The sequence below is a fragment of the Cnephaeus nilssonii genome, assembly GCF_951640355.1.
Source record: "Cnephaeus nilssonii genome assembly, chromosome: 10".
Taxonomy (NCBI): domain Eukaryota; kingdom Metazoa; phylum Chordata; class Mammalia; order Chiroptera; family Vespertilionidae; genus Cnephaeus; species Cnephaeus nilssonii.
Window position 1 is genome coordinate 42,319,346 of NC_137081.1, and position 26,888 is coordinate 42,346,233.

The 26,888-nt window shown below is 54.3% G+C and overlaps 3 protein-coding genes across 4 annotated transcripts; all 3 read right to left on the reverse strand.

Annotated features, from left to right (window-relative positions):
* Window positions 1-3,372: 3,372 nt before the first annotated feature.
* HOXD11 (homeobox D11) lies at window positions 3,373-8,278 on the reverse strand. Of its 2 annotated transcripts, none has more exons than XM_079782088.1 (2): window positions 4,741-5,880; window positions 3,373-3,996 (listed from the first exon to the last, which is right to left on the reverse strand). In XM_079782088.1, the coding sequence occupies exons 1-2, from the start codon at window positions 5,516-5,518 to the stop codon at window positions 3,761-3,763; spliced, it is 1,014 nt and encodes a 337-aa protein (XP_079638214.1). In that variant the 5' UTR covers window positions 5,519-5,880; the 3' UTR covers window positions 3,373-3,760. The 2 variants fall into 2 exon arrangements, 1 of the variants encoding a protein (XP_079638214.1); XR_013814086.1 differs by lacking the exon at window positions 4,741-5,880 and adding an exon at window positions 8,150-8,278 and having other exon boundaries at window positions 3,859-3,996.
* A 3,601-nt stretch (window positions 8,279-11,879) lies between these two features.
* Window positions 11,880-12,981, reverse strand: HOXD12 (homeobox D12). The gene is made up of 2 exons (XM_079782729.1): window positions 12,393-12,981; window positions 11,880-12,246 (listed from the first exon to the last, which is right to left on the reverse strand). The coding sequence occupies exons 1-2, from the start codon at window positions 12,964-12,966 to the stop codon at window positions 12,008-12,010; spliced, it is 813 nt and encodes a 270-aa protein (XP_079638855.1). The 5' UTR covers window positions 12,967-12,981; the 3' UTR covers window positions 11,880-12,007.
* Window positions 12,982-17,946: 4,965 nt separating this feature from the next.
* On the reverse strand, window positions 17,947-19,901 carry HOXD13 (homeobox D13). The gene is made up of 2 exons (XM_079782971.1): window positions 19,086-19,901; window positions 17,947-18,346 (listed from the first exon to the last, which is right to left on the reverse strand). Exons 1-2 carry the CDS (start codon window positions 19,858-19,860, stop codon window positions 18,096-18,098), a joined length of 1,026 nt encoding a protein of 341 aa, XP_079639097.1. The 5' UTR covers window positions 19,861-19,901; the 3' UTR covers window positions 17,947-18,095.
* Window positions 19,902-26,888: the final 6,987 nt, after the last annotated feature.

Below are 26,888 nucleotides of genomic sequence, written 5' to 3' on the forward strand. Positions count from 1 at the left end.
GGAATTGCAAACCGATGAGCATCCATGATCTCAGGGAAGGCTGCCGGCCAAGGCCCAGGCCACCCCTCCACAAAGCCATATGCACCCCGCCCCCCCCCCAGTCACTTAAAGAAGAACACAATGACATTTGGGGAGGGCAGTTCTCACCCCGAGTGAACTGAGGCCCCAGGCGAGGCCCTGGGAAATGTCGCTTCAAAATATCTAAGCTGGACCCACAGTCTGACAGGCTGGAGCCGGGGTGTCCGCAGGGAACACCATGCCTCTGGCTGGCGCCTCGTGGGGTGCTCATGGTGCCCCAGCCACGCTGGAGCCACTGATGCCAGCTCCCCGGGGTGGACCCAGGGCCTTCGGTCCAGGGTCTGGAGGGAGGAGACAGAGACAGCGGAGCCCGCACTAATTCCGGGATTTCATGAGCTTCACAATGAACTTCGAGGAAGAAGGGACAGTTACCCATCCTTAGAAACCCACGTCCTAGAGAACTCTCTTTTGGAACCTCCCTTTAGGCCCAAGGCTGGTAACACAGACCCTCCCCAACGTCAGGGACTTTACAAAGGGGGCGGGGTGGGTGGTAGAGAACGGCAGGAGGCACGAAAATTAAATTCTGTGCTCAAGGCCCGCAGGCGGCTTGGAAGGGTGACCAGGAGTCTGTCAAATGCAAAGCCCGTTTGCTTCCAATGCGTCACCCAGTCCATGCCGCCCAGGAGTATAAATGTTAACCAGGACAGTCGGCCGCTTCCCGCAGCCGCATCAGCCTAGCCTCACCCGGGCGCCCCAACTCACAGTCCTGCTTGTGCTTCCCGGTTGCTACCCCATCCACCCTGAAGCTAGGCTCGACCTGGGGGACAAGGGGACTTTCCTCGCCCAGAACGACCTCCCTCCTTAGTTCCGATGGGTCCCATTTTTTTTCTGGGACCACACTCAGCTACTTTGCTGGCGCCCCATCTGTCTTAAACAAAGCCTTTTAATAATCTCAGGGGGTCGGAGAGCGCTCAAGACGGATACGGTTTTGGGGAAGGGGTGGTCCTATCCTCATATTGCTCTCTGCATGCAAACTAACAGGAATATTGATTTCCCCCGATTTAATTAACTCGCAGTGGCATGACCTATTTCGAAATGCACATATTAGTCTTTTCAAAATCTCTCCTAGACTCCGCCAGGTTATAACAAGGTGCTCCTTGCGACATCTTTATCTTTAAAGAGATCGCTATTTTCAGAAATAGCGGCAGTTCCCTTTTCTCTGTCTTTATACAACTTCCAACATCGCATAGCTGCTTAGGACAAACAAACAGCAAACGAATGCCTTAGTGGCCGCCTGTTTCTAACGGGGCTGAGATTGCCTATTAGAATCCAGTAATGGACAGACATGGTACCGCGGCCCCTCCGCCAACCGCGGCTTCTGGAACGTGAGCACGCCCCCGTGTGGCTCTCCAAGGCCATACAAATGGAAAATGCTATTTCTTGCCTACGGTGGTGGACATACAAGCTTGCTACATTTAGCCGCAATAAAAAAAAAAAAAAAAAAAAAAGGAAAAAAAAAGATAGATGGAGAGAGAAAGAAATAAACCAGTTTTAAGCTCCTGGAACGATCATACTAATACTACTAGGGCACTGACATTTTAACGCACGCCCATAATTCCAAACAAAGGAATCCCTTTCCAAACGAAATTACTCAACTGTAGACTTTGTTTCTATTGCATCTTTCACCAAAGGTTGTAGGACGCTTTTGAAAACAATATATTTTCTTTTGTTCCATGTCATAGAAAGTGCAATAATTTATTTGACAAGGCGACAATTTTTAAAATACATAACGAAGGTGTAAGTCTAAATAGAACTTCCTTTTTAAAATGCCTGCGTTTAAAACCGAGGTTCATTATCAGAGCAAAGGGGACAACTATCTATGGCTCCCCTCAAACCCCCCACCATTTTGTAGCTGCATTAAAAACATGCTGGTAGACATTTTAATCTAACTAGTGTTGTGTGTTTTTAAAGTCAGTTGCTATTGAATTACACAAATGCTTGAAGGGAAATTAAGATTATTGATCCTGAAATTAGGAATTTGCTTAGATTTATGGTGAGCCTCCATATGATTCTGTGTGGTCATAAATGTGTGTGGGGATCTGGATGTGTGAGCATGTGTGTGAGAGTGGGTGGCGGATGAATATCACAGAAGAACCTTAAGGCGCCTAATTATTCAGAAAGGTTAAAGGTGATGACCTTGACATTTTGGAAGTTCAAAGGCGTACACTTATGCACTTATGTTTTTCCTTGCCCCCTAAAGCTTTGGCAATTAAAAAAATTTTTGCTTTTGGAAATGCATGCTCCCTCAGAAGAGGCATGTGGTGCTGTGTATCTTATGGATTTTTTTTTTTTTTTACTTTGGGCTTATGAGAGGTTAAAAGTCACAAGATTCACTTTACTCTTTTCAGAGAAAGAGAAGCTTTTCTCACTCCTCCAGTTTATTGCACATTGCGGAAATCTCTTTTGGGCCCACCAGAAGGTGTATAATATAACCCAATTAAGCTGTTTAGAACTTTGGCTTTTATGGTGTTGTCTAGACAGTTCAAGGTTTTGTAAACAGCTTGGCCTGGTCCTGCAACATAAAGTGCAGTACACCCCCCCCCCCCCCAACACACATTCTTTAACTTGAAGCGATAAATGTGGAGAAAACTGGATCTGCAGCCCTGGGCCCTATTTTAGGAAGATGGCTTATCCTCCTTGTTCCAGACCCGCTGTGACACCAGCAAGCGCCGTGACACCTCTCTGCCCACTTACAATTTCCTTTCCGAAAACTTTCCCCCCCCCCCATAAAGTGTTCTAATATTGGTTTCTTCTTTTAAGGGACCTTGTATCCTTGACACTTTGTTAAGAGTGACTTTGGATTTTCCAACCAGTATTTTAAAAATGTTTTTTTTTGTTTTGTTTGTTTGCCTCCCACCCCCACCCCCAAATTCCAAGTTCACTAGACTAAGGCGGAGGGAGTGTTGCTACTTCCGTTCCTGCTGCCCCAGCTCATCCTCTGGAGAAGTCAGCACCAGGGTCACATCCTCAATCCAGAAAGCCATCCCTAAAATGGTTTTAAAAGCCAACGCCGAGGACCAGTGGGGGGTGAGGGGCGGGGGAGGACAACTCTTACTTTAACGGAATTAAAAAGCATTTCACTTGAATTTCAGTTGCGCGGGGGAGAAGATTTTGGCCACTACAATATCCTAACCAGACACTAAAATTATTCAAAGAGGAAAATCCATACAGTGTATTGAAGCTGTGACCTCCATTTTACTAGAAACCATTTATTCACACAAAAGACAGTGACTCGAGCCTTGATCCGACAAACCAAAGGTACATTTCCCAGAGTTTAAATAATCTGCGTTCACCAAGGGGGAAGGACAGGGTCCCTTAAACTCAGAACAAAAACAAGTGCCTTGCAGCCCCAGGCCTAACTCTCTACAGATCCCACAGCGTCCGCACCGGGACCTGGAGAGAGAGAGAGAGGGTAAACAACAGCACACTGGCGGTAAAATTGTAAAGGGACGTTTGCATTACCATTTTCCCCATATTAGGATCCATTCGGCCAAGTCCCCGGCCTCGTCCGCGGGCAGCAGTGGTCGCTGGGAGGTCCCGAGTTGACCGTGGGAAGGAATGGTGGAGTTCCACAGAGAAGAGGCGTCATTAAACCCAAGGACATTGGGCCTACCGAAAGCAGGCTGGTGGGGAGGAGGGTGAGTGCGTGGGGCTTGGGGGAGAGGGGCGCTTCCTGGAGCTCTCAAAATAAGGGATTTCCAGTGAAATACTGCAGACGGTCTCTGTTCAGTTTCTTTTCCTTCATCCTGCGATTCTGGAACCAGATTTTGACTTGCCGGTCAGTGAGGTTGAGCATCCGAGAGAGCTGGAGTCTTTTCTCTTTGTTGATGTACACGTTAAAGAAAAACTCGCGTTCCAGTTCGCGGATCTGGTACTTGGTGTAGGGACAGCGCTTTTTCCGGGACCGCTGGGGGGCTACTGCAAGGCAAAGAGACCAAGGGGTGAGAGAGGCCGCTGCCTGCCAACCTCCGCCCACCCTCCCGCCCAGGCCTTCGCGAGGGCCAGGCCTCGGCCCTGTGGGGACGTCCCCTGCGGCTGCTGAAAGGCCCTGCCTTCGTCGCGGGGGGATGATATATGGGCGGGCACAGGAGAGAGTGCGGGCGAGGACGTGTGTTCACACCCTGACACACATGCAGCCTGGCACCGAGGTGGGGAAGCAGGGCTCCGGGCAGGCTCCGCGCCGGAACCCGAAGGGGGAGAAACGCGAGCGCGCCGGGCGTCTGCTTGACTCCAGCCCGCAGCGCGCTTCAGCCAGAGGCTTGGATGAAGTCCAGTTCAGGGATCAACACCCCCACCCACCGCCACCACCAGCACCACCACCTTAGTACAGGAGGCGCGAGTGTCCACACTCACAAATTGGCTTGAAATCTCCCCTCCTTCACGCCTCCCTCCAGGGTCTCCAGCACATACACACCCCAAACTGGGGAAAAGCTCTCTGCAGCGATTAATGTCCTCCTCCAAGTCTACCTTAAGCCCACCTAAATTGGTTTCCTATCGTAAACACGCTTTACAACGGCCCGGGAAATCTTATAGGATGTATAAACCTCTTCGAACGCTTATAAAGTAGCACATAAAACGGCGCAAGCAGAGGGAGGCCCCCGCGCCCCCCCCCGCGCCCGCGGCCCCCGGGGCCCAGCCGCCCACCCCGCGCCCCGTGCCTACCTGCGCCGCCGCTCTTCTCAGCCCCCGCCTCCCCCGGGGGTCCCTCGCCGTCACCCCCGCTGCCTTCTGCCGCCCCCTTCGGCTCCGAGGCGGGGGTTGCCTTGGCGCAGGGGCTGCCCCCACCGCCACCGGTCCCCGTCTTGGGGTCGCCCTTATCGGCAGCGCCCTCGGGCTGCGGGGGCGCGGGCGGCGGAGGGGGCTGCGGCCCGGAGAACGGGGGGCCGGGCGCGGCCTCGTAGAACTGGTCAAAGCCCTGCGGCAGGATGCCGTTGCGGCCCACGGCGCTGTAGAAGTTGGAAGCGGGGCCCGCAGGGCCGTGCGGCGGCCCCGGCGCGGCGCACACCGGCTCCGGCGCCTTGAAGAGCACGTCCGGTCGGCGGCCCGCGGGCGGGAGCAGCTCGCGTTGCATGGCCGCCTCCTCGGCCGCCGCCGCTGCCGCCGCCGCCGCCGCCGCCGCCGCGTAGTAGGGAGCGTAGCCCCCCGCGCCGCTGCTGCCGCCCCCGCCGGGGCCACCCCCTCCGCCGGCCCCCGCGCCACTGCCGCCGCCGCCACGGTACGGCCACTTGGCGCGCTCTAGGCCGTAGTCGCGGAAGGCCACCTCGCGCACGGGCTGGACGTGCGGCGCCAGGTTGGAAGAGTACGGAAAAGTCATCTGGCAGGACGACGGTTGCGACAGGAACGACGGCTTGCTAGCGAAGTCCGACGGGGCCACATAGTAGGCGCAGCCGGGCAGGTACATACTAGCTGCGCTCGGGCCGCACTCGTCAAAGTCGTTCATGGCTCCGCGGCGTGCGCGCCGGCGAGCCCCGGGCCGCTCCCCGCGCCGCCAACCTGAGCCATTGATTGCACAAGAGGCTTGGGCCAGGATCAACTAAGCAAAAATCCCCACCGGGCGCTGACGTGCAATTCATCTTGATTGATTCTGGTGGTAATTATGTCACGTGACGCCATGGAGAGAAATGTCCTTATATCTATATCAGCGCTCGCCAACACGCCCCGGGACGGCTCCTGGCGCCGAGACACGCGCGTTGGGGGCGGATCGACCTCCCTCTCCAGCCAGATCTCCTTGGGCGCCCCCGACTAGGCGGCTCCGCAGACTGGTCACCTGTGCGCCGCCGGTGGCTGCCACTGCTGGGTGCATCTGCCACCGCCCGGCCGGGCCGCCCGCCCGCGCCGCTTAAGTACGCGGACCGAGGCTGACGGGGAGGAGGAGGGAGGAGGAGGAAGGGGGAGGAAGGGGGAAGGGAAAGAAGCGGAGAGCAGAGGGGGGAGCCCCGGGCCCGGGGCACTGGGGACTAGGTGTGAGGGTGTGAGGTTCCCACTCTCCACACCCCTCCCAGCAGCCGGTCCCTCCCCCGCGACGCCACCACCCCAGCAGCGTGCCAGCAAGGAGCTTGTTGCTTCTCCTTCAAGGGGCGTGATTGCGCAGCTCTCAGGCGCAAGGAGTCTGATTTACATATTTCTCTGCCAAGCGCTTTCGCTGCAGAGTAACTTGGCTCTCTTCACTCCTGACCTCGGGAGCGCAAGTGCCAGCCTCGGAAAAACCCACTCCAAACACCCTACCCGGAGCTCACCCGGGCGAGGGCCTCGGTGCCCACTCGGTCCTGTCGCCCTCTCTTCTCCTCTCTCTGCTCCTGTCTCTTCTTTCGTCTCTCTCAGTTCTTTCTCTCCTGGTCCTAATTTCTATTCCCCTCTCTTGTTTCTTCTTTTCCCCTTCTCCTACTTTTCTGTCTCCTTTTCTCTGCTCCGTCTCCTGATATTCTCTCCTCCTTTCCCCTAGCTGTGTGTCACAGCCTCTATCTGGATCCCTGTCGCCTCTGCCTTTTTCTCTCGCAGCGCTAAAGCAAGGGTGACATCCTGATGGCCCCTCTAGAAGCTGGGGGGGGGGGGGTCTGCTGAACAAAAGGACCTGGAGTTCTTCTCTCAGGGTGCCCAGCCTTCAGCTCTCCCCCAACCAGAGACAAGCCACCCGGCCTCTGCCCTGCTCACCCTCTCTGCTTTCTGGCGGGATGTGGGACCAGCCGGCCTCACAGACAGCCCAGTCCCTGTGTGGGAACCCCATCAAGGCCTACTTATCTGCCACGTCTCCCCTTGTCTCCTTTCTGTCCTTGGGCCTACACAGTCACTGCACCACCCTCTCCCCAAGCCTGTTGATTTGGGGGGTGTCTCTCGGCAGCTCTTGCCTCCTTGCTTGACTCAGCCCTGAGGACCTCCCATCCGCTTGCCCCAAGGCCTCACTCTCCTTGGTGGCCGCCTCGTCCCTATTTCCTAGCCGAGGGATCCAGGCAAGGCCTGGGCTCCCGCCTCCGGAAGGGCCAGCGCTTTCCAAAGGTAAAATCGGGCTCTCAGAAAGAAGCTCCCACAAACCCAGATCCCAGAATCCAGGCTAGGACGTTGCTCCTTTCCCCAGGATGCCTCTGCCCAAGCAATGGGAAACACTGAGTCCTGGGGCTTAGCCCTACGCCCAGGGAGGCGCAGGCTGTGCAGCGGGGTCCCTCCCTGGCTCCGGCCGGCCACTGCGGGGCCCCTGAAGTGAGCTCTGCCCACCGTGCGGACACACAGAGAAAAGGCGGGTGGTCAGGGCTCAGATCTATTTTCTGGCCAACGTCCCCCCTCTTCCTCTTTTTCTCCTCCCTTCCCTTTTCCCTCCCACTCACCCCTCTCCGCCCCCACCTTCCTACCTCTGCTTCCCTCTGAATACGGCGCAAACTGGTCGGTGGCGACTGGAAGGCAAGGAACCTCCCCCGCCCCCCCAGAACTGCCCATCCTTTTGTGCACCTCCTCCAAGCTGGCACCTTTACCCAGATTCCAGCTCGACCCCCTTCTCCTCAGCCCGACCGCCAGCACAGTTATCCGCCTCCCCATCCGCATCCCCGGCCTAAGCCTCCTTTTGGGCTCGTAGTCGACGCCCCTGGATCCTTCTCCTAAAATGGCTCCCGGGACAGTGCACACTAGCCCTGCGGCAGCTCAGGACCTGGGCAACCGCGGCGGGACCCCCGCCGGGTCTGTCTGTGTCTGGGGGCACACAACATTCTCGCGCCTTCTCTCTGCATGGGGTGGGGCACAGGCATCCCTCTACCCCCCAAATAAAGCCTGCTGGCTGCCTAAGAGGGAAATGGGGAGGACGAGCCATTCAAGTTCAACGACATGGCGATGGCGGCTCGGGCTGGAGCCGCGCTTTGGCGGGGGAGGGCTCGGCATCTGCAGCGGCTCGCGGGTGTAAAGAGGAAAGGGGCCGGCGGGCCCCCTCTGCGCGTTTGCACCGGCCCCCGCCCCCACACCCAAGCCAGGGCTTTCGTTCTGGGACCAGCCCGCCTCGTCTTTTGGCCCCAGCTCCCTTCTCCGTCTTTATCCCAAACCCAAAGAAAACCGCAACCTCCCAACCCGCGCGTCCCGCTCGAGAACCTACCGTGAAGACCCCGGTGCTGTGGCCTTGTCCTTGCCCGCGCGACCCCACTCGAGGCGCAGGGAGCGCACCGCACCCTCCCCGCACCGCCCGCAGCTCCGCGAGTGGTAGCTTTGCGAGCAGCGCCTGGACGCTATGCGGTAATTTGGAGCCACCCAAGATAAGACACTAACTTGACCTTAACTTTGTCAGGGCGCCCCTGGTATCTGGAGAACGTGAACAGACACTGTCTGGCAGCTCTCGTAAAAGCTGCCTGGGGAAGGGATTCTGAGTCATTTCATTTATTGCCACTACAGTTCTGCAAGAAAGCTTTTCCTCCCTGCCAAACTTTAATTATTTATGCTCTTTTAGGAAACGAAAGAAGAGGAGGAACGAGGGGAAAACACCCAGAGCCAGTCCCTTCCTGCAGAGCCTTCGGAATGAGCTTCCTAAGTCAAGTGACTGGAGGACAACAACAACAACAAAATGTGGGGAGATCACCTTTGTCCAAGGATGATCCGACAGGCGCCCAGCACCCCCACCCCCACCCCCACCGCCACCGCCACTAAGGTGGGTGGATGCAGCTGGGAGGGGGGGGGAAGGGCACCCCCTTCCAGGCACACACATGAATATTTACAACAGTCCTGGATTTCTCCTCCACCCCAACCCCCCTGCCTCCCGGAAGCCTCCCCAGCCCGCCTCCCTCGGGGAGAGCCCCAGGCCTTAAAAGCGTCCCGGTAGGCTCCCTGAGTTCGCAGCCGATTGAATGCCAGAAGAAGCAGTTTGGTGTTTTTTTTTTCTTTCTCTCGTTTAAAAACCGTTTTCTTGGTAAAGAGGCCTGCCTGGACTGCAGCATTTCCGAGGACCTGTTTGTCTTTGTGCGAGGGAATGTTGAGCACTCAGACTTCAGCATCCTTTCTCCTGGGCGTTTGTTTCTTGTGAATTTCATCGTGGTTCCAAATCCCCGCCCGGATTTCAGCTCCAGCTACTACGGGAGAGAGGACACCGCCACACCGCCGCCTTTGTATTTGTGCGGGTCAGTAAAAGGAATAGATTCGAAAAACATCACCCAAGCCATACTCCACAGACAAGATTTTACATTTAGAATCATTTCAATCTGTTTGGGGAGTGGTCTCCATGAATATCTCCTCCCACCCTAGGAGCCGGGCTAAAGAGAAAGAACAGGATGCTTTAATGATGTATATGAGAAAGAAAGGGCCCCCTGCATGCTGTCTCAGGTCTGGGGTTTAAGTCCGGCCTCCTGTTCCTTTACCCAGCCCCTGAACCTGAGGTCGGAGTATGGTCTCCTCTTTTGTTTGGATGTTTTGAGAACCAGCTCCAGGTACCAATGCCTCCCTGAGCCCCACAAGACGGGGAAACATTTCTAAAGAGAGGGCCTCCACAGTCTCTTGGCTCCTTTCCCCTCCGCTGTATTTTTTAAAGGAGCTGCTTCAAAAATATTTTTAAAGTGCACATCAAATTCGATTGTGGGAAGGGGAATTGGAACCATTAAATAGTCAGTATTGGAGATTTGGCAGTTTTGTTCATTGTCCCATTTGCTAAAAACTAGAAATTCTTTACTTTCCCTCTCCAAGCTAGCTGGAGCCGGGGTCTGCAAGAGGACAGTGAATACAGCAGGCCTTTCCGTGCTTTCCCGGACTGAGCTACAGGCTTGGGAGACCTAGCGGTGCAGAGGCCACATTTCCCCAGGGAGTTTGCTGGGCTGAAGACAGAGGTGCCACAGGGCATAGCCTTTTCCAGAGAAGGCTGACCAAAACATGGCAGGGCGAGATGTTTGTATTGAAATATGAGGAACCTCATAACTTGGTAGCCTCCTCCCTGCCTCCCCCCCCCCAACAATAGCAAGCTTTCAAGTTTGAGAATTTAGGCAAAATACAGAAGCCCCTGCCTGCAATAAGCGGAGGGTTTGCTTAGTGTGTGAGACACATTCAAATCTGTCCACGAATCCCCCTCTTTGGTTATTTCACACACATTTTGTTCATACATCATTTCCTGACTGACTTGGAAGACATTTTCACATTTAATGAACAATCAAGTCAATACCTACAGTGAAACGGCAACCAGGAAAGAAAAACTGAATTTCGTGGCCTGAAAAACATTAGGAGGGAATCCGAAACGTTTTGATAAATCAACATCAGTCCCTTGACAGCTTGGCTGGGACCTGGATATTTATTTCCACTCCAAACATTTCTATGTGTCTGATATATACAAGCTATTGTTTTTGACAAAATCAAAACAAAATAAAACATGCATGACAACTCTTAGATAGCAGAGAAAATGCAATTCATCTAAATATCAACTAAAGTCAGTTTGGCTGAGGCTCAGGGGCTCCTTGTGAGGTGCCCACTCTAGATCCAGGGCCTGGTCCTCCACTGAAAATAAATCATTGGACTTCGGGAAGGAATTTTCAAGCTCTTAGGCTGTTGTGCATCTTGCTAGGAGTTGGGGGCGCTAATTCACAGACGGAGAGGGGAAAGAAGCAGGGATGGTAAAAGGAGTTTAGGGGGCCCTAGGGTTCAATGAGGTTAAGACAGGATACCCCAGCACATGTGGAACAACTCCTTTTGGCATCCTGGAACCCCAGCCTCCACAAATTAAGCCTAGCAAAGCCCAGGGCCTTTCAGACTCCATGGGGGAGGCCAGAGATGGCCTCAGAAAGGGCACAGCATTTGGGCCCCTCATGGATTTGGAGGGGGGTGGAGAAGAAGAGGGGAACTTCTACTCCTCTCTACTTGGTCAAGAGCTGCTTTGAGGGGCCCAGGATCTGAGGAAACTCCTTCCTTGCCTGCCCCCTGACTGATCGACTGATCGATGGAGGCGCTTTCACTTCTCCTTGCAGTGGCCCGTTACTGTAGTTTAAGGAAGAAAGACATATTGACACCTTTACCCACCTTGACAGGAAAGTCGTATTTACATTCGGAATGTAGGACACCCCTCCCCCTTGCTCACTCCATTCTCCTGCCCCTGGACATTTCCCCCTCCTTTTAGTGCAGCCCAGCCTCAAAGCAGACTAGCAGCTCCTCATCAGAGCTCACCTCTGGGGGTCCAGTTACAAAGCACAGGGCTTTGGCCTAGGCGTGTGTGAGGAGGTGAGAGAAGTAGGGGAATTTTACCAGTCTTGGCTATGAAGTGCAGTTTGCCATGGAGCCCAGCCTCCCTTGTCCCATTCATGGGAAGGAAGTATCCAGTCCATTCCCCCACGCTGGAGGAGCCAATCCAGCCTGAACTCCCGAGGTGTTTCTGCGTTTGTAGGGCCACACTCCTTCCGCTTTCCTCCCGAAGTCTGGAGCTCTAGGGCCCCTTTGTCCTCCCAAACCACCCCGGGCAGAGAGGAGGGAGTGGTGGTGGCACCCTTTCCTTTCTCCAAAATCAAGGTTCTGGCTTTTCCACAAGGGGCTTTGGCTGCAAAGAGACACAATTATGCCCACAGCCCTTTCCACTCTGCCCTGCAGGCCTTCCTAAATTCAATTGCCAGCTAAATGTAGAAGGGATTGGGGAGGAGGGGAAAGGGAGAATAACTATGTGAAAGCAGAAATCCAAGTAAAAGGGAGCCGGAGTGAGCCCAGGTTTAAATGCCGCAGTCAGAAGCTAAGACAGGTGCGCCTAGGCCCCCACTGGGGAAGCCTCAAGGCCAAGGTTGTGCTGCAACTTCCACAGCCCCTCCGGGAAAGGGGAAAGCCTGGAGGTCTCCAAATCTGACCAGGTCTCCAGATCTCCTGCTGGCTGTTGGGGCTGCAGACGGAGCGGGAGGGTACCTAGGACCAGCTGAGAAGGAGCAGAAGGAAAAGCCCCAGTCTCGGCTCTTCCTCCACGCCAGGCTTCAGCTCAAAGAGGAAGGCCCGGCCATGGCCAGGCCCCGGGCTAGTATAGCGCCAGCGCCTGCTCGCGCAGCACCACGCGCTTCTTCTTCATACGACGATTCTGGAACCAGATTTTAACCTGCTGGTCGCTGAGGTTCAGCCTGTTGGACAATTCCTTGCGCTTCTGCCGGTTGATGAATTCGTTCAGGAGGAATTCGTTCTCCAACTCTGCAATCTGCTGCTTGGTGTAGGGTTTCCGCTTCTTGCGGGCCCTCCCGGGGGCCGCCCCCCACGGCAGGCCTGCAACACAGCCCGAACCCTAGTCAGCCCAGCCTGCTCCCTGTAGCCTGCCCGCCCCCGGAGGCTCCCTCCCCCTACACACTCTCCCCTGCACCCCACCTCCCATTCCTGCCCGTACTGGCCCGGGGAGCACGGCCAATGTTTACCGTCGGGCAGCGAAGGTCGCAGGCAAGATGCGACGCCCGCTGCCTGCACTGTCATGTTCAAGTTGAGCGGGCCCTTGGCGTCGTCCTTGAAGCCGGCGGCGCAGGGGGTCCCCTCAAGCAGGGCCGCAGAGCCGGGCGCGGCACGGCCCACACCCGCGTAGTCGTACTTGGTCGATTTGAGACCAGCGGCTGCGGGGGCCAGGCTAGACTCGGGGGCAAAGGGCGGCCGCGCTCGGCCGCGCTCCTCAGGCCCAGCGACCGCGTCGGGCGTATAGAACTTGGCCTGCTCTTCGGGTCGGTCCTTGGCGCCCAGGGGCTGCAGGCCAAGAGGCCCGGAGCCAGCCAGGTAGGGCTGCGAGAAGCTGCCGAAGGCGGTGGCACCGGCAGGCTGCGCGGGGGCGCAGGAGGCGGGCGTGGTGGCCCAGGGCAGCGCGCCGCGCGGGTATGAGATGGGGGGGAGCGCGGCCAGCTGGCCTCCATTCGGCCGCAGGTTGGAGAAGTAGAAGGAGTCCGGAGACTGCAGATTCAGGAGCGAGCCCACATAGCCCGCTCTGTACAGACTGCGCTCACACATCTCCAACAAAGGGCTTCGGCTACGCTCGCAGCAGTATTTAGTTACAACCGGGAATAAGAGGACAGGCTCAGACGATTGGACGAAACTTTGCCTGCAGGTTCTTCAAAGCCGGTCATTTCAGCACCGCCTACATCCCCCGACCCGGTTTCCCCCCCTTCAGGGTATTATGATAACACCCGCAATATTTGATGGTGAAGGACAAGGCTGCCAGGCAGAGCCCAGGCATATCGAGGGGAGGTGAAGCCTCTGTGAGTTTGCAGGCCCAGTGTAAGGAGCTGGGGGCATCGGGCACAGGGTGCTTTTGCCCGAGTGTCCCTTGGGACCCTTCTTGGTCTTGATTGGCTTTGCACTCCCGTTTCCTCCGCTTACCTGGGCCAGGCTTGCTTCTCCCAGCTGTAAGCTGCAGCTGAGGCCTTTTCCAGTACCCGGTGACTCTCGGCTTGTCGGAAGATCCCGTGGTCCGGTGCGGCCACCAGCTCTACCCCTAGGCCTGAGCAATGCTACTCCCAACCCGTTCCTCCCCGTCCGGTCTCTCTGGAGAGGACTCTTCACCAGGGACCTGGCAGCGAAGACCCGCGCACTGCCTGAGTTCTGGGTCCAGGCTGCAGGCACAGCCCCAGAGTTTTGATGACGGAGGAGAAGTGCATCACAGACTCTCCCAACTTGGGCGCCCAGGAAGGAAGCTTCACACCAATCCTGGGTGCTTCTTCATGGCCAAGCCCTCTGCTCCGGAGGAGGCCCTGACGGGGCAGCTCGATTGGCCAAGGCTACATTCCTTTTACCGCAAGGAGTCACCTTGGCGACTGCATCCTGCAAACCAGAAGTCCAAGGTGTTTATCCACTCTGCGGCGGGCCGAGCACGCCGAGCTCCCCCGACCTGGCAAGGAAGGAGAGCAGAGCCAGAACCACCGGTCAGGAACAGCGGGGCGCGCGGAGGGAGAGGGCTAGCAGCCTGCCTCCGCTCAGCGCCTCCGGGGACTCGGGGGGCCGGCGGGTTCCGGGGACCAGCACATACGGAGGTGGGCGGGGCCGCGCTCCTTTGCGGGGAGCCCCGTGGCAGCCCCCGCCGCAGGCCCCGGGTCTAGTCCGGTCAGAGGGCTAGGGGTCCCCCTCTCCGGCCTCCGGCCCTAAGACCCCCAGCGACCCCTGACCGGAGCCCGCCCCAGCCTGCAGCCCGCCTCGCGGTCCCCGAGCCAAGCTGGAATTGGTTAGCCCGCCAGCCCCGGCACCGGGACCACACAGGCGCCGCCGGAGGGCACGGCTGACCACCGCGCTGCGACTTTATTGTGTGAGTTATGGCGACCAATTGGGCGGCTCTGGGGAACGCAATCGGCCTCTTCCTCCCGCTCTAGGGCGGGGGTAGGGGGTGGGGGTGGGCAAGTCGGGGGCTCCTCAGACTGTCGGTTTCTTTAGGCGCTCAGACGTTGAAACGCGCTCCACTCCCCGTCCTTTCAGGATGTGGGGTGGGGGGGGGAGGGGGGGAGACACAAGCTGCAACCTCAGTTCCTTGGGACTTAGGGGGCCCAGGCTCTCATTTTTTTGAAACTCGCCCCGTTTTTTGAGGAGCTACAGCCTCCCCAGGCTCGAAAGCTCCAGCTCCAGGGGTCCCTGCGGTCTCCTCTCCTCCCAGCTCAGTAAGCAGAGATTCCGGTATTTCCAAGTCTCCTCCGAACACTTAGCAGTCTCACAGCTGCGGTTTGTGCCCCCCCGCCCCCCGCCCCGGCCAAAGATAGAAAAGAACTAAGTGAGACACAGAAAAACCCAGAACAACTAGATTATTTTTTCTCCTTGGCGCAGCCGCCCCACCTCATCTCCTGAGTTTATGATTTCCGAGGGCCGGCGGGCAAAGTTGGATGCTTGGAGCTGGGAGCTGGGTACAGGGGAGGAGGGCGGCGGGGGGGAGGAGGCGGGAGGCTCCGCTGGTAAACTGGAGAATGGGGAGGAAATTTGGCCTTGGAGTTAAACGGCGAGCTCTGCCAATGCCGCCAACTGCCCAGGAGATGGCGAGCGAGCTCCACGCCTGGAGAGGCGCCGCCGCTCGGTCAAGATCAACAGTGAAGGGCGGCGCAGCCGGCCCGGCGTCTCCAGCCGGTGCAGCCCCGGCGCACCGCCGGGCGCGGCCCAGCGACGCGGAGAGCCGGAGGCCGTGGCGGCTGGGCTGGCCGGGGCCGCGAAGCCAGAGCGGCTCCGCAGGCTGCCGACCCGGGGAAGCGCCGCCGCCGCCGCTTTGTCTGGCGGCGAGTCCCGGCTCCAGAGCCTCCTGCGCCCCTCGAACCACGCGCAGACGCGCGGGCCTCGATTCTGCACCCGTGGCGCTCGGAACCTGCCGGGCTTCGGAGGCGCTCTCCGCGGGGCCTCTGTCTGCACCCGAAGGCAGGGCCTCGCCCCCAAGCTCCCAGCGCTTCGCGGCTTCCCGCGAGCCTCCTTTCCCGCACTTAGCCCACCGACCGGCTCCTCTCCTCCCTCCTCCCTCCGGAATAGAAAAGGAATTCATATAAATAACCCAGTCTTCATCTGTTATTGATTTAGCCGTCAATTCAAATTCCGCCGGGAGAGCGTTTAAGCGCAGTTTTAATCTTCAGCAAACCTCCCATTTCTCTTAGGCGGAGGGGAAACTACAGAGGACAGGAAAACCTCGAGGCAACCCCCCCCCCCCCCATCCACTTATAGGAAACCTGAGAAATGGACCCAGGAAATGGAGTACGGGCCCCTGAATCTGGAAGTTACAAAAAGGAAGGTGAGGAAAACGACGATGGAGAAGGGAAAACAGGCCCGTTTCGGATGAAAACACATCTTATGAGAAAAACAGAAAATGTTAGTAATTCTTCCCAAAGTGGAAGGTCGGGCATGGTGTGGCCCCATTTTCAGGGGTTCTTTCTTCTCCAGAGATTGAATCGTGGTCCCTTCTCCTCCTCCTCCTCTTCTTCCACCTCCTCCTCCCTCAGTGTGTGTGTGTGTGTGTGTGTGTGTGTGTGTGTGTGTGTGTGAGAGAGAGAGAGAGAGAGAGAGAGAGAGAGAGAGAGAGAGAGACTCATTATTAAAACCAAGTTGGCCACCCCGCAATCAGTTGTAAGATATGAGAGAAATCAAGCCGTGCCAGAGAAAACGAAAGTAGCTTCGAACCTCGGATCTCTGCGCTTTCTCTGGCAGATGCCTAAAGGAGCCCTCCCACCAGAAGAGTTTACATACTGTGTGAGGTTTTAAACATCTGTATTGAGCTTACATTCCAAAATGTTAGCAACCACTAAACTGATTGTGCCTGGGTGTTAACAATGACAAGGCACCCCATTCCGAAAGGGCCATTTCCCTGAGAGGCAGAAAGAAAGTTCTTAGTGCCTAAAATTTGCGTCCAGAGGTTTAGGGTGTATAATTATGGTTCCAGTCTTCAACTGCTGCGTGCAGGCAGCCGAGAGAAGGCGATAAGGCAGAAGCTGAAATGTTTCTTTTTCAATTGCCAAATATGGATATGTCTAATTTCAAGACCTTCCTAGAGTAGATAGATATTTATAACAGCCTTTCTAAGAAGAAAACCTCCAAGTGAGCATGTTTTTCTGTACCCAGGCACATACATATTGATTTTTAAAATAAAACTGAATAAATTGATAATGTTCAAAGAGAAGTAAAATTTTATTGGAGATGTTTTTGAGGTGGTCTGGTAAAAAAATATCATTTTAGACACCACAAGTTATATCCTCATTTAAAGTCATCACTATTTATATTAAAGCCGTGGGAAAGGGGGGAGGAGTGGCCAAAGTGGAGAGGAGGGGGTTTCCAGAAATGGTGTTGAGTTGTCATCACCCATAGGAAACATCATAGTGATTTGGATAACAAAATTTTATAATAAATAAGAATAGTTTCTAGAGGCAACATAAGCTTGGAAAAGAAAACAAATGTATAAAGACTCAGAGGAAATAAGAGAGTTCTGTTTATTTGCATCTCCCTAGGAGTAAAAAGTGATATTTAAATGCCTGAAGCACTGCTCATGTATCCCAGCTCACAGACATTTCATCTACAAAAATAATCTCTCAGTCACATAAATATGCAGCACTTTAAAAGTAGTTATCACTTTCAGAAACATCCTTTTTTCTTCTTCTTCTTGGACCTTAAAGCTCCACAACTTTTTTGCATTTGTTAGATGTTGTATAGCTCTGAGAGAGGCCCAATACATTTGTTCAGGTAGTCAAATTCTTCAATGGGTTCTGGGTAAAAATTCCCACTCATGGTCATATTAATTTAGCCTTTCTTCTGGGGATGGAGGAGATGGCCTCAATTCTAGTCCCACAGACTGGAAGCCAAGGAGAGGGTTGCATTTAGATCATCCACATTTAGATACCTCTGACAGTTGCAGCCATTGAAATATTTGCATCTAGAGCTGGGGTAATAAAGGCATCCACAAGGACACATTATTTTCAAATTAAAGATTATAAAAGCACAGGTCTACAAGGTGTATTAAACACATACAACTACAACAGCAAGTGAAAGACCCAAAGTCGAATAGATTGTCTTCATCCCAATACAAACCCTATTTAATAAGGTAGCTGCTTTTAAAGCCATCGCAGTACCTCCAGCCTCCTGTTTTTAGACACTTCCAGTGACCCTGGAGCACTGCCGGCCCAGAGCTGTTTTCACTTGCTTCAGGGCAATTGCTGAGAGGTAATTATTCAATTACCCAGTCACAGGATATGAATGACTGCAAACTTTTTGCCCTAATGGATTATGAAGATAATCAGTGCTGGAAATAGGCATTTAAAGTGATTTAAAAAAATAAATCCCTAAAATCAGAATGGCACTTCTGAAATTCATTGGGGTGGGGGAGGGTATTCAAAAATACTTCAAGTCCTTTATACTGGCCTGGAGGGAGAAACAGAACATTAAAAAGTCATAAAAAATAAACCTAGAAAAGAACAAAATCAATAATAAACAAGTAAGAAACAGAAACAGAACTACAAAGTCAGGTTGGATAGCAAAAAGTTTTAGAGCAAGATAAGGGGAAGAGAGGAAAAACAATTCACAAAATGTGCCATTACTGGCAGGGGGTGGAGGGAATTAAATACATATTCAAGTCTTTCCAAAGGTCTTTTGGAGACAACGGAAAGCATTTAAACGCTCTGTGGCCAATCTGGCCCACATCAGGAAACAGTATCTTTGAGCTTCGAGACGATTTTCTTGTCTTTCACTCTCCGGTTCTGAAACCAAATGGTCACTTGTCTTTCGGATAGGTTCGTGGCAGCCGAGATCCGCCGCCTCTTGTCCTTGTTAATGAACTTGTTAATGGCATACTCGTTCTCCAGTTCTTTGAGCTGCAGTTTGGTGTAGGGCACCCTCTTCTTCCTCCCACGACGGTAGACACACATGTCTGGCTGATTTAGAGCCACATCCCCTGGTATAAAAAAATAGCACGGGAATAATTAGACCCGAATATCTGCAGCACCTAGTTGGGGACTGTGTGTGTGTGTGTTTGGAGGGGCTACAGTGACTAAAGAAAGCCAGGCTGTTTACATTTTATCATTATTTACAAGACATTATTTACATGTTATTAAAGAAAGATTATTTACACTTCAAAGTGAAGGCCTATTTGATGGATCATCATGATTTCTCAAACCGGCATCTTAACAAGCCTGCGATTTTTTTATGGCGTGGTTATTGGGGATGTTCATAAGGACAGTTTCAGCAAATACCGGTTGTGCACATACAAACCATACACAGACTTTAAAAAAATGCAGGCTGCTTGTCCAAGCTTCGATTTCTTGTGTTCCTGTGTTTGAAACTTGTGAGCTTTAGTGGTTACTCTGGGGCATTCATGTCCTTGAAAAGTAGGGCCCAACTCTGTGACACCTCTTTGGGGAAGGGGAACCACGGCCCGACTGCGCAAAGGGCACGCAGAGACGTTCGACTTTAGGAGAAAAAAAGGCCTGTATCCGTACGTAAAATGAAAAGGGCTGCGAGAAAGTTTAAATCAAAGGAGGAATTTACCGATTTCACACTAACTGGGTTAACCCTGGCTGGGCAAGGACAGGCGCCCACTCCCAAGTAGGGGCATACACTCCAAGTCCTTTCTTTTCCTTCTTTCCCTCCCCCCTGTCCTCCCTCCACATCCCCCTCCCCACCAATGTCCTTACCTGGAAAGGATGATTTCCAAAAGTGGGAGCCCTGTGGCTGGTCCTTGGCGCAGTACACCTGGCTGTTCCACCCGTTGGCCAGCGTCCAGGACTGGTAGCCCTCCATGGAGATGTACGCCTCGTGCCGAGGCTCCCCGGAGCCGAAGGTAGACACCATGTCGATGTAGCCAGGCACGTGCTGGTAGGGGCTCGTGTAGCCCTGGTAGAAGGACACCTCCTTGGCTCGCGCCGGCACCTCGTTGGCCGGTACGCTGCTGCTTGCCAGGCCCGACACGTCCATGTACTTCTCCACCGGGAATCCTCCCAGCGAGGAGTGCGGCGACGACTTGAGAGCATTTTGCTGTAAGCCCATACCGTGCGACATGCGGCAGCTATAGTAGCCGTTGCCGAAGTGGTAGCCGTAGCCCAGAGCTGGGGCGCCCGGGGGCGCTGCAGCGGCCGCCCCGGGCGCAGGGCACTCTTTGGCCGAGGGAGCCTCCGGGCGCGCTGAGACCACAGCCGAAGACGAGGACGACGAGGCGGAGCCCGCGCGCTCAGAGGTCCCAGGGTAGGCGAAGCCAGACGCCGCCGCCGCCGCCGCCGCTGCCGCCGCCGCCGCCGCCGCCGCACGCCCGGAGTGCGTCCCGGCGAACACCGGCGCCGAGAGGAAGCCGCGACACTGGCCGGGCGCCGCCGCCGCCACGGAGGAGGAGGAGGAAGAGGAGGCCGGGGCCGCCCCGGCGGCCCCGCCGTCCGCCCGCAGCCCGTCCATGTCCCAGCTCCCGGCGCGGCTCATGGCCCGGCCTGGCCCGGCCCCGGCCCCGGCCCCGGCCCCGCGCAGGACACCATGGCGCAGCGCGCCTCCTCCCTCCTCTCCTTTCTCTCTCGTTCTCGCGCTCCCGCCCTCTTCCTCTCGCCCTCTCTCCCACTGCAAGCCTCCCGCCTCCCGCCCGCCTGCCCGCCCTCCAACAGGTTAGCTCATCGCGGGACGTTTATAAAAACGAAGTTCAGGTTGGGAGGGGGCCTGGGACGGTCGGGGGGCCGCCTCCCTCCCCAAGGGCTCCAGCTCGGGGCCGTGCCATTGGCTGCACGGGGCCACGTGAGGGTGGGGGCGCGGGAGAGCCTGGCTCCAGGCCCGCGCCCCTCTGGACCCACCCACCCCGGCCCCCACCCCTCCCCAGCCCCTTGAGCAGCCCACCTCTCCTTCCCGCCCTCCCGGGGACCCTGGCGTTTGCGCCGCAGCCACCCCCACGAGCTGATTGCGCGACCAACCATCCTAGGCCCTGTTTGCGACTGAGGCGGGCTCTGAGGCCTGCGCCTCGTCTCCGCTAAGGCCGCTTTTGCCACCTCTCCTTGGCTCCCGAGTTGCTCAACTAAATGAAGGGGAACGACAGAGATGGTCAGAATGATGTGAAAACAAACCCGTTTTTCATCCTGTTGCTTAATTACTCGAATTAGCTGACCTAGACCCTAAACCCGAGAGAGCTAATTTTCACAACCTTGCTAGGGGGGCAAAGGCATTTCACGCATATTATCTCAGGGATCCTCCGAATTAGGACCAATTGGAGCAGACCCTACTTATACACGTTGTCCGCCTGGAAATGCTCACAAAGCGCCCGTGGGGCCAAACGCGGAGGCTTACAAATAAGTCAAGCACACGATCTGCCCCAGCGAGAAAAGTCCGTGCCTGGTGCACGCTCTTCGCCTCTACACTTGGGCCAGCCCGGAGTCATCTCCCGAGCTGGACTCCCCAGGCCTGGCGCAGCCTCCCCCACAACATTTAATTGAGGGCTCCAGGAGAACGCCACTTTGCCGCGGGCGCAGAAGTTAAGCGCCTCGCCTGCAGCCAACCCGTCTCTGGCATTTTGCAGCCACCCCCCACCCCGCCGCCCCCGCCCGTCACTCACACCAATTAATTGAAAACTTCACTTTCCCAGGAACCTTTGTTTCACTTTCTTTTCCAAGCTGCCAACTGCAGAGACCTAAGAGGGGCAAATTAAGAGGGCGGGCGTGTTTCCCCCCCCCCGCCCCCCAAGCAAAGTTGGGGCTGGGGATAGAAGCAGCCCAGAGCAACTGGTTCTGACTTGGAGGGGTTAGAGTGGGCTGTCGGCAGCGCTGTGAGTGTGCCAGGAATCACAGCCCTGACCCCTCTTCATCCCTTTGTGCCAGTCTTCAGCCATTGAGCCCCAGTCCACCCTCCTCCATCTCAATCATTAATAGGGAGTCTTTCGGTGACTCTAAGGTTCTACTTTAGGACAGACATCCGAATAGCTGAGGATTCTGGGGTGGGTGTAGGAGCCCTCCAAATGAGTCCATTTGAGTTCTTACTATCAACTCCCCAGGCCAGCCCATCTCCAAGAAAATCACTCCCCTGAGCCTGTGATTGGTGAAGCCAGCTTGTCACCTAGACCCGCTGTTCCTGGATCCAAGACAGAATCTGGATGGGGCAGAATACAAGAGCCTGGGCCTTTTACTGGGGCAGAGTAAGAGAGCCCTCCTGGGCCTGGCCTGGCACTGCAGGGTGGGCTGCTGGTGTTGAGAGTGTTGACACGCAAAACCCAGTAACCATAAAAGGCTCAAATAAAGGGGAAAGTTATGAGAGGGGTGCTGGGAAGGAAAAGCGGGAGCATTTGACCTTTTTGAAGTCCTAGACATGTTCTTGATCAAATTGAGACTGGAGGAGTCTAAGGATTTGCAGAAAATCATAGGGAATAGGGATTTGCTGATGAAAACAATTTTGAGAGAATGCAAAAGCTAACAATGGAAGCTGCACAGGCGTTAAAGAAAATGCCAGTCAGGGTTAGGTGATAGTGACTGACTTTTCAGAAGTGTATGGCTTGGTTCTCTTTACCCAACAAACCAATCATGAGATGCTACTCTGAAATGCTCTTACTTTCCCTTTGTCTCAGAGAGAGAAGACAAAGGTACTTAGGAAGAGGAGACAAAGGTACTTAGAATTTTTTTCTGTGACCTCAAAAAAACAAACTTGTTGAAATATTTCTAAGACATAATTGAACTTTCAGTCTCTTAAAACTAAATATCCCTGTGATTTTGGTACTCTGGGACATCTGTGTGATTTTCTATCTGATAAATACCTCTTAAAAACTGATTATATGCTAAAGAATGAAGAAAGTGATATTAAAATAGGAAGCAAGAACTTGTCAAGGTTTGCTGTTTTCAGACAACACTTCACTTTAGGCTGAATTACCTATGCAGCAAGCTAAGCTCTGCAGGACTGGAAGGAAAGTCTGAATGGATGCCCTGGTTGAAAGACATTTCTCAATGGTGGCCCTGCCTTCAATTGCCCCCTGGGTCTCCCGCAGGACTTGGGGTTTCTCTGACTAATCTTGAGAGTATTCAGAGACCAGGGAGACTTTGAACAATAAAGAGCATCGCCTCTTGCTATCCTGCTACTGACCTTGCCTCCAGTGTAGCCTTACATCCCAGGAGAGGGAATGCCCCATAGGAAAGTGTCTCTGACTGGACCCTATGAGGGCCCCTAAACCCAGCACCCCAGGTCAGCTGCTGTGTTGGATTATAGGGCTGTGGTTGAGTACCAGACAAAGTCAGGGCTGCTCTTTTTATGAACCAATAAGACACAGCGTTTTACAAGCAGGGGGTGGTAGTTAGGGAAGGAATTTTGAGGCTGAATTTGCAGAAACATTTCATTTAGCTTGTATACCCTATGTCCAAGCTGATCTCAGGTTTAAAGTTAATAGGAATAATTTTCTTAAACTGGCCAGGAGTACAGGCTGTGTGTGGGTGTATTAGTTGGGGCTTTAACAACAGAAATAAATAGTCTTTGTTAAATGAAAATCTTTTGCGGCCATAAGTGTGTCCAAACTGATGTGTTACTCAGTGAAATCAGTGTTGCCACCTTTCCTGATTTTGGTGAGAAACTCAGCGTAGCCCCTCATTGTCCAAAGTCCCACTCTGCCAGGGAGAGAGAAAGTCAGATTAGCTCTGCCCTCTCCTCTCATCACTTACTCCCCTTCCTTCTTTCCTTCCGCAAACACCCCTTTTGGGAATCAGTCATGTTCTGAAAGTAGCATTCTCTTTTTCCTCCTTATAGATGATCTTTCAAATCATGTTCCTGTCATTGGGTGGGGAGCAGGTAGATGCAGGCTGTGATTTAGATTTATTGAAGAACATAAGTTCCTCTGCTTGCCAAGACTGCAGTGAGCTATCGATTAACCACATAATCTGTGACCATTAGCGCCAGGGCAACAATTACCAAGTCGTATCAGAGTGGGACACCCTCCTAATTAACTTGTAAGATGCCAAAAATTCAGTGTAGAAATAGAGTCTTAATTCCAAAGTAAGATCTTAAATCCAGTGAGTATGGCTGGACAGTGTTCTTAACCAAGTCTGTGCCCTGACAACTTTGGAACGAATCTTCCCTCTGCAGACAATACCCAGTTTCACTCAGGCTGGAAATATCCAAAGGAATTTAAACAACAACAGCAACAAACCAAGGGTGAAGAAAAGGGTCTCTAGCAAAAGCCAGACAGTGGAATCCTGCGTTGAGCACTTTTTAGATCTGAGAAGTATTCCATTTGTATTTAACAACAGAATTAGAATTTATTTAATGTAAATTGTTTGCAACTAAGAAAACCCTCTCCAAACCCAAAGCGCATTTTGGTGACACCAGGTTTGCCTCCCACAAGGCAGCTGGCCCTTGTTGGGGACGGGGAGAACTCCTCCATTTCCTGTGGGAATTAAACTCTGGGAGCATCATCGCTCTCAGAGAAGCACTCATCTCCTTGAGGAGGAGGCGCCAGAGGGTGGGACCAGAATTGGGAACCTGGGTTACTTTTGCTTTTTTTGGCAAAACAAAAGCGGGGACCACAACAATTTTCTGCTGTTTTGTCCACATCTCAAGGTGTGGGATTGGGATTGTCCTCGGAATACACTTGTCTAGCAATATTATTAACTGAAGTCCAGAAAGTGCAAACTCTGTCGGCCCTTTTGGATGACAGAGCATCTCTCATCTCTCTCTCTCTCTCTCTCTCTCTCTCTCTCTCTCTCTCTCTCTCTCTCTCTCTCTCTCTGTCCTCTTCCCTCCCCCCACCCCACCCCCATTCCGCTGTCTCTACCAGAAATGCAAGTGCTGTGTGGTCAGTGGCACCGCGACGGGATGAAGGTTAGGGAAATGCCTAAGGACCAAGGGGCGCGGGGTGAGGTGGAGTTGGGGGGCGCAGGGAGGGAGGAGAAGGGGCAAGCAGTCAGGCTAAGCTTCCCGGACGGCGGCGCGCAGTTCCCCAGGCCTGGCGCTAGATGTCCCTGCAAGTTTTCCTGTCACGTCTCAGGGCGCACAAGTTTCAGACAGGCAGTGTGCCTAGGGAGCCCCAGAGTTCATGGAGAATGTACTCCTCCATCCTCCACTCAGGTGGGGTGCGGTATTCTAGGGGGAAGAAGGAGGAAAATAGAAGCAGCCAGAAAGACCTGAGGGAGGCAAAAACTCAAGGCTGACTTGCAAAAAGTTGCCAGTAAGAGCCAGGCCTGGATTCCCCAAACCAGCGTCTTCCCTCATAAACCGAAACCTCCAAGAAACCTGCAAGCCGTGGGGAACTCACTCAGCCTAAAGAAAATGTGCCCGGGGTTCGCAGCTCAGGCTGTAACCAGACAGCCGTTCCATCGCATCCCGCGCCCAGCGAGCTTGCGGCCCAAAGCGCCGCCGGGATTTTTGCCCCGTGGTCCGGGAGGCGCCCCTGCCCTCCTCTCCTGCAGCACGGACACATTTTATTATCTTCAATCGACCCCAAGTGGAGAACCTGCCGCTCCCCAAGAAACAATATTTGGTCCGAAGGCCCACCCGTTCCTCAAATTAGGCCTCTTTCCTGTAACTCCTTCTTTTGAGCAAAAAATTGCTTTTCAATCCATTTGGAGAAACGCCTTTCCGCACCCTCACCCTCAATGCGCATTGAAAGTTCCGGTCAAACCGCGAGGACCTGGGGTGGGTCCTTGTCTTGTTTTATTGAGTCCTGCACCTTGGTAGTAAGTAGGAGGCCTTGATAGCCCTAAAGTTCTGTCTTTAAAAAGTGGGGACGTTGGACAAAGCCCATTTCCAGTTTCAGCCAATTTCCTGGGAGAAGTGCAAGGCTTGGGCATTTCATTAACAAACACCAACAGAACTGTGTTCATCTTCTCACTGCCTACCCTGCATACACAGGCTCAATATTTCCGAGGTAGGCCTGAATTTAAAGGAGATATGTGCAAAATGAGAAGACCAACCAAAAATGCTGCCCAACGTTTTTATACCGTATAACTTGGATATTATCCAAGGTAAGTTTACATCAGGAGCAAATCCCCCAACCTCTCTGTGCGGAAGGGTTCTCACCTCTGAGAAAGGGATAATACTACAGTCGATTTCTAGAGTTGCTGTGAGGTGTAGAGGAGATAATATATGTAAAAAGCACCTGTCCGTTCAGAGTAAAAGCTACATATAAGTTGACCAATATTACTGTTACTTCTAAGTGTGGAATCTAAATAAACGAAGGGGCATTAAATATTGTAATGGAATCTTCGCTGCCTCCTATGAAACATTGTCTGCTAAACGCAGTTTAGTGAGAAGTAATAGGTGCCTTCTACGGTGAGCAGTTTCCCTGACATGGACTTTTCATAATAAACATGCTAAAATGCAGAATCTTAGTGTTATTTAAAAGGTGTGCTGTAGTTTCCAGAACCCTAATGAACGAAAAGTGTGCCCGAGAAATGGAGAAATGGTGCTTTTCCTTTTCAGCAGACCAAGGCAGGTTGGGCGCAGACACTGGGGCCAGAGGTGAGGGGTCCCAGGGGACGGGAGGCAGTGGGGGACCTACGGGCTGGGGGTAGGAAGAAGGGTCAGGGTGCCCACCCCAGAACTCAGCGGCGGCTTCTGCCATTGAAAGCGGCTCACAGCCGCCAAAACCTCGAGGAAAACAGATGGGGGCGCCAAACGACAGCAATAAAGGCATCCACGATTTCCGCCCTGGTCGCGCCTCCGCCCGAACCCGCCCCCCCCCCCCCCCTCTCGCATCTGCCTCCCCCCCTCCCTCTCCCCGCCAGGGCCTCGGTCCCCCGTCCCCACCACGAATCCGAGCCTGGACTGAGGTGTCCCATTTAGTCCCCAAGGCACGTGGGGCTGGGAGAGGGGTACCCTTTCGGTTTCCTGCTCAGCGACTCCCCTCCTCCCCTCCGCTGGGCAGGCCTGGCCGGAGTGCGGCGCTGGGCGCTCGGGCTGTGGAGCAGGGGGGGAGCGGTGGGGGCGTCGGCAGGGCTGAGCCCTGACTCCGCGGAGGGCCGGAGAGCCGGCTGGGAAGGGCTTGTGGTGGTTTTCTGAGTCGGGTGGCCTCTGGGGCAGGGGCGGAGGGGCACGCGAGTCAGTCCTCTGAACACCCCAAGCCTACTCCGCGTCCCCCACCCCCTACCTCCCCAGCCACAAGGCCTATCCAGCTTTCCATTTCTCACCTGGGGGGAGAACTCCATTTATTTCCTTAAAGAGGTGGAATTGGTTTTCTAAGCAAAGCTCGCGTCGTTGGAATGAGTTGGCGCCAAGGGGAAAAGGAGAGAAACTTTTGGCATTGACTACGTATATATAAATGTATATAAATATACTTCACACCTCGCCTCCCCTTACATTCCTGACGCGCCCCCAACGGGGCCAAGGTTAAAAGGAAAGCGCCAACACAGAGATGGACACAAATAGATCCCGGATTTGCCCCTAACACACCCCGATGTGCTGGGTGTGGCGGCGGGGCGGGAAGGGGGGGCCTGGGTTGGGGTATGGGTTGGTGCTGAGGCGGGGATGCAGGACCCGCGCCCAGCGCCCAGCCTGCCAGGGTC

Coding starts and splice junctions, on each gene's coding strand:
- HOXD11 (XM_079782088.1), bottom strand. CDS start 5,518: ATGAACGACTTTGACGAGTGCGGCCCGAGCGCAGCTAGTATGTACCTG. Junction 3,997..4,740: donor TGAGAAGAGCGGCGGCGCAG/GTAGGCACGGGG, acceptor TTTGCCTTGCAG/TAGCCCCCCAGCGGTCCCGG.
- HOXD12 (XM_079782729.1), bottom strand. CDS start 12,966: ATGTGTGAGCGCAGTCTGTACAGAGCGGGCTATGTGGGCTCGCTCCTG. Junction 12,247..12,392: donor GCGACCTTCGCTGCCCGACG/GTAAACATTGGC, acceptor GCTGTGTTGCAG/GCCTGCCGTGGGGGGCGGCC.
- HOXD13 (XM_079782971.1), bottom strand. CDS start 19,860: ATGAGCCGCGCCGGGAGCTGGGACATGGACGGGCTGCGGGCGGACGGC. Junction 18,347..19,085: donor TTGGAAATCATCCTTTCCAG/GTAAGGACATTG, acceptor TTTTTATACCAG/GGGATGTGGCTCTAAATCAG.